The 6,189-nt window shown below is 41.9% G+C and overlaps 1 protein-coding gene across 3 annotated transcripts; it reads left to right on the top strand.

The window, feature by feature from the left end:
- Positions 1-452: 452 nt before the first annotated feature.
- On the top strand, positions 453-4,922 carry LOC306757481 (COUP transcription factor 2-like; the record flags this gene model as incomplete). 3 transcript variants are annotated; one of them, XM_079242539.1, is made up of 3 exons in its annotated part: positions 453-945; positions 2,143-2,667; positions 4,648-4,922. In XM_079242539.1, the coding sequence occupies 3 exons, from the start codon at positions 453-455 to the stop codon at positions 4,920-4,922; spliced, it is 1,293 nt and encodes a 430-aa protein (XP_079098665.1). The 3 variants fall into 3 exon arrangements, with proteins under 3 accessions (XP_079098665.1, XP_079098663.1, XP_079098664.1); XM_079242537.1 differs by having other exon boundaries at positions 2,092-2,667; XM_079242538.1 differs by having other exon boundaries at positions 453-966.
- Positions 4,923-6,189: the final 1,267 nt, after the last annotated feature.

Below are 6,189 nucleotides of genomic sequence, written 5' to 3'. Positions count from 1 at the left end.
AAGCCTGGTCCACTGACTCCATCTCTCATGAAGGACCTGCTCGCGCAGTATTCTGTTTATTAAATCTGGACACGCAGACCGGAAGGGATCAGATTGTGTGTGGGGTGTTTTTTTTTTCTTTTGGAATAAGACTGCTTCCCCCTGCGGATTTTTTTTTTTTTTTTTTTTTTTTTTTTTTTTGGCTCTGTTGTTATTTTTCTCTGTGTGGATGTTAAAGCGCATCAACGCGGTCTGAATGAAGCTGTTTGGATTTCCTCTGGGTGACTGTTCATTCTTTGCTTTACTAGCTTTACTTAACACGGTCCATTCTATTCTCATTTAAGCTAAATTGTTTAAAACAGTACCGCAGCTTTATTAAATCTGCGCGCGAGATAAATGCCGACAGGTCGTGCGCGTTAATTATCGCGTAAAATCGGGAAAGTTGGGTTCCTAAAGTTTTGGAGCCGGTCGATATGGCAATGGTCGCGTGGAGAAGCAATGAGGGCGTCGGGGACACCCAGGGGACCCTCTCCTCCCCGGTGTCCCAGGTGGCACCTCTGCCTCTGCCCGGACACATGAACCAGGCGCCCTCTCTGGAAATGCCCCCGGCAATAGCGGCACCTCAGGGAGCCCCGCCGCCCAGTCAGTCCGGGACCTCCACTGCAACCACTACCGCCACAACCAACAACAGCAACGGAACCTCCTCTTCCTCTTCTTCCTCATCGTCGATGGACAAGCAGCAAAGCCAGCAGATCGAGTGCATCGTCTGCGGGGATAAATCCAGCGGGAAGCACTACGGACAGTTCACGTGTGAAGGATGTAAGAGCTTCTTTAAACGCAGCGTCAGGAGGAACCTGACTTACACCTGCAGGGCCAACAGGAACTGTCCCGTGGACCAGCACCACCGCAACCAGTGCCAGTACTGTCGCCTCAAGAAATGCCTCAAAGTGGGCATGAGGAGGGAAGGTACGGTGTGGAAATCCTTCTGTTTTATTTCACGCATCACCACATGGCTCAGGGAATGGCAGCGTTTCTCCTCTGCTCTGCTTTTATTTGTCCTTTACGCCTCTTAATTTCATGTGTGTAGCCTAGCTCAGTGTCCACATCATCTATATGGACACAGCTGCCCACGCTTCGTGTCGCCTTTTGTCTGAGCCGTCAAATTATGGAGTCAATCTATTTTATCTACATAATTATATTCCTCTTACATACCGGCTTAAATGTGCATACAGACTGGTATTTAGAGTTATAATAAAGATTGCTCCGGCTATGGTGTAGCAGGGTTAAATGCAGGCTGTTTTTGTTGCTATCATGCTCAGCGTGACGTGAAAACAACACGAAGACGTTTTAAATATAACAAATCCTAATCTGGCTGCAATAATATGTAATTTTCTTAATTATTTATTCACTTTTTTAACGTAACATTCGTTTATTTGTGAGATTATGTGCGCGTGCATCTTTGTTTGCACAGTGTTTATGCGCGTTAATGTGCGCGCGAGCGCGCAGGCCCAGCTGTAGCCTGCTTTAGCATAGCTGCTGTTGGGCTATTAATAAAAACAGCTAACTGGGAGGCTGTTGTTTTTATTCTTAATGTATATTTTATATAACTTATACGTCAACCTCATTGTATTTATACGTGTGGGATGGAAATAGAGACATAAACTACAGGAAAGATTGAATACAGCAGCGTTGGAAATGAGTTAAAGATAGAAAAAAAAGTATTTTAATGGGGGAATAATGGAAAGAAAAAAGTATGTGAATGTAAAATATGAGCTGATAGAGACTCTCAGACACGCCACGAGATTATCTACAGGTTATGCCCCAGAAATAGCCCAGATATCCGCATTTCTCGTTGAATGTGACATTTCTTTCCAGGAGCTGTCTAAAACTGTTATTTGGTGTGGATCTCTAGGAAGCCAGCCGAGCATAAGACACCTGACCGCAGACCTGAGCTGGGGAAAAGACAACAATTTGTGTGTGTGTGTGTGTGTGTGTGTGGCTGTAAGATGCCCTGTTGTTTTTTTTTTTTTACTGACATCTGTTGTTGAGATGCCACGCGCAGGTTATTCGCCAATTCAGCTTTTCTCTAAATGTCACCTGTACTGTTTTTAGTGTCTTCCTCTCTGTCCCGTGACGTGACATATGTGCTGCTTGTCGTTGCAGCTGTCCAAAGAGGCAGAATACCCACGCAGTCATATCACGGACAGTTCGCCCTGACAAACGGAGACCCTCTGCAATGCCATTCCTACTTGTCTGGGTACATCTCTCTGCTGCTGCGCGCCGAGCCCTACCCGACCTCCAGGTTCGGCTCTCAGTGTCTGCAGAACAACAACATCATGGGCATCGAGAACATCTGCGAGCTGGCGGCCCGGATGCTGTTCAGCGCCGTGGAGTGGGCCCGCAACATCCCGTTCTTCCCAGACCTGCAGGTGTCGGACCAGGTGGCTCTGCTCCGCCTCACCTGGAGCGAACTGTTCGTCCTGAACGCTGCGCAGTGCTCCATGCCCGTGCACGTCGCTCCGCTGCTGGCCGCTGCAGGCCTCCACGCATCCCCGATGTCCGCAGACCGGGTCGTGGCCTTCATGGACCACATACGGGTCTTCCAGGAGCAAGTGGAGAAGCTCAAGGTGCTGCACGTGGATTCTGCAGAGTACAGCTGCATTAAGGCCATCGTGCTGTTCACCACAGGTAAGGTCTCTTTGTCCAAACACACAGCTGAACATCACTTTTGTAGATTACTGTGGTCTAGTAGTAGTAGAAGTATACCCCCCCATCACCCCCCCAAAAACCTGAAACATAATAAATAAAAACCTCACCTTTATTGAACTCCTTTTAACCATTAACAACGAATAAGACCTACTAATATATTCTGGCTATGATCACGTGGCCTTCCTGAAATTAAAGGTCTCATCTCTCCTGAACTTTCTGGTAAAAATGTAGGAAATAAAATAATAAAGGATGATCATGGCCTGAATATACCATGGATGAAAATAGGAATGATTTTTTTTTAAAGGGTTTAAAAAAAGTTTTAAATAATACGAATACAAATTTCCTATGGTTATTTCATATAAATAATAATAATAAAAGGAAGGAAAATAATTAAGAATAAAAGAGAAAAAAGTTACTCAACATCTTATTCATTTAAAATTGATAGAAAATTTCTTTATGGAAAAAAAATCTGACCTGCGGGAGCATAATAAATAAAACAGGCTAAAATAATAAAAATTGCCGCATTTCTTTTTATAAACTATTTTCTAAATAGAAGTTGAAATTTTTACAACTGAGTTCGTCACAACTTAAGTGCAATTATACTGTTTGTTTTTATTTTTCTTGTAACAAACAACAAATCAGTTTGGTGGATTTTTAAACAACATATTTTCAATGCGGCTTTTAAATATAAATAAATTTGTATGAATTATTATATATCAGCAACTGAAAACAGAGGCGGGTGTGAAACACCAGACAGCATCAACCATTTTGTTCCTCCAACCGTTAAAAGTTCATCAATCCACAATTTTATTAAAATCGCACCTGTTTGTTTCCCTAGATATTTTTATTTTGGACATAAACAAAAATGCTTTGACTCACTTTTAATTTATTTTGACTCTAACTTTCTTACTAAGCATGATAAAAGATAAAACATATTATTTATTTTTTGCTGCACTTTGAAATATATATAATATTTGTTCCCATAAGACTTCCTTTTTATAAAAACAGACAAACACACACACACACACACACACACACACACACACACACACACACACACACACACACACATTATACGGTTTATTAGTACTATTCTTGTAATAGGCAACAAACCATTTTTGGTTCATTTATTGCATATATCTATCTATCTATCTATCTATCTATCTATCTATCTATCTATCTATCTATCTATCTATCTATCTATCTATCTATCTATATATATATGTATGTATGTATATAGATATAGATATACACATATATGTATATATGTATATGTGTGTGTGTGTGTGTGTGTGTGTGTGTGTGTGTAGGTATGTATTGTATTTTATTTAACCAGTAAAATAATTGGTTGCATTGCCACTTTTTAACAGGAATGATGTGCGAGTTGCTGGATGCTGAGCTGGATCACAAGGATGAGCAGCAGCAGAGTAAAAAAAAATAAAAGGTCTCTTATGTAGGTCTATTTTAGTCCCCATGAGCACACCTAAACACGTGTCTTTAAACCGGGACACAGTAGCCTTTCTTTAACCCCTGCTGCCATCCCGCCTGCAGCGCTACAGTGCAAGCAGCGAGCTCTGCTGTGGAAAATGCAGAAGGTCTTATAGCAGTCTAAGCTCTATCTGCTCTAAAGCGCTTTCATAATATTCCTTCATTTATTATTCCCTGAATATTGTTTTAATATCTGAACGGGTCACATGTAGCATCAGGTTCCCCAACATGATGGATTGTCTCCACACGAACTCTTTGTCATGATGTAATTATCTGTTTGAATCCCACTTTCTTTGTTTTTGCAAAAGTGTGATGATAATATTTTATTTACCACGTCCGACACAGATCTGCTCCCTGTCCTCAAACTGGGTGATGCACGCAAACTGAGACTTTATTTTGCTCTCTGCTTGGTTGAAGCGTTGGATTTTTAACCTCTCCCGCCCGTTGTTTGTTCCCCGTGTCTCCCTCCAGACGCTTGTGGCCTGTCGGACGTAGCGCACGTCGAAGGTCTCCAGGAGAAATCCCAGTGCGCTCTGGAGGAATACGTGAGGAGTCAGTATCCCAACCAGCCGAACAGGTTTGGGAAGCTGCTGCTTCGCTTGCCTTCCCTCCGCACCGTCTCCTCCTCTGTCATAGAGCAGCTTTTCTTCGTGCGTCTGGTCGGGAAGACCCCCATTGAAACTCTGATCCGGGACATGTTGCTGTCCGGAAGCAGCTTCAGCTGGCCTTACATGCCCATTCAGTAGAAGAAGAAACGCTGAAGGTCAGGAAGAAGGTCCCCGCTGCTCGAATGGAGCCGTTTTCATAGCGCAGCCGAGAGTTTGTGTTGCTTCGAAGGAATCAGAAACACTGCCAGTGGAATGAGATTACTGAGATGTAAAGATTTAATGTAACGTTGCTATTTTCCTTTTTATCAGAGGAGTGATCTGCCTTATTCTAGAAAGGTCGCGAACTTTCATGGCGAGGTGAAATGATCAGGCCCAGACTGGCAGAAGTTCTACAGAGAACCGATACGGACACTAAATTACAGCTTTTTCTGTTCCTTTGTTTGTTGTTTGGTTTCGTTTTTCTTGGATTGTGGTGACCGATCACCGTTTGATGGTTTTTGGGACAAGAAATATTTATTGGACCTGTGTGTATATTTATCAAGCTTGTAAATTATGTTTTAAATCCGTTTATTTTTTGTCTTTTTTTTTAAATCTCTGACAACACCCCCCCCCCCCCCCCACCGGTTAATGAAAAAAAAAACTGCAGGGACCATTTTGTGTTGATCTGCTCCTTTTTGTTGTTGTTGTTGTTGTCGTCGTTGTTGTTTTCATACCTTCCAGACATAGCACTTTGGACTAAAGGAAAAAAATATTTACCATGAGTGTGTGAAACCTCCCTCCTCAGCTCAGTTCCACGCAGACGCCACGAAACCTCGGATTTGAATTATTTTTGGTTTTTAAATGGATTTGAAAACATCTGGCCAGTATCTGAGTTTATCGAATGTATTACGCGCTAAATATTTCTTAGTAAAATTGACAAGGAATATTCCTTTAAATAAGTCCGTGAATTATTTGCTGTTGCCATACTGTTCAGTCAAACCTCTCTGCTTGTCAAAATAACATTTAAAATCCCTTTTTTGTTCGGAAATTAGTTGTTTTGTTTTTTATTCTTTATGTTCTGTTTTGTGTAAATTGAGTAAAACTCACAAGGCTGCTTCCAGCTCGTGAATGTTGAAAAGTCGTGTCATATTTTATATATTCAGACGGTTTAATGTCCAAATCTCATTGCACACAACAGATAATGTCTCACAGACTAAAAGTAATGGCATTAGGAGATTATCAGACACATTCAGCACCAAATAATTAATTTCCAGCTGTTTTTTTTTCCCGGGTTTAGATGAACGTGAATTTCCAGTCTCAGAGACTACATGTATTTGATTAGAAGCTGTGTGTTTATTAACCTGGCCGCTTGCTGACTCAACCAACCTCTGCAGGGTATTGCTGAACTGAGAGTGTGAGCGTGTGC

This window comes from Telmatherina bonti (genome assembly GCF_933228915.1).
Source record: "Telmatherina bonti genome assembly, chromosome: 1".
In the NCBI taxonomy this organism is placed as follows: Eukaryota; Metazoa; Chordata; class Actinopteri; order Atheriniformes; family Telmatherinidae; genus Telmatherina; species Telmatherina bonti.
This window is presented reverse-complemented; position numbering and strand designations above follow the sequence as displayed.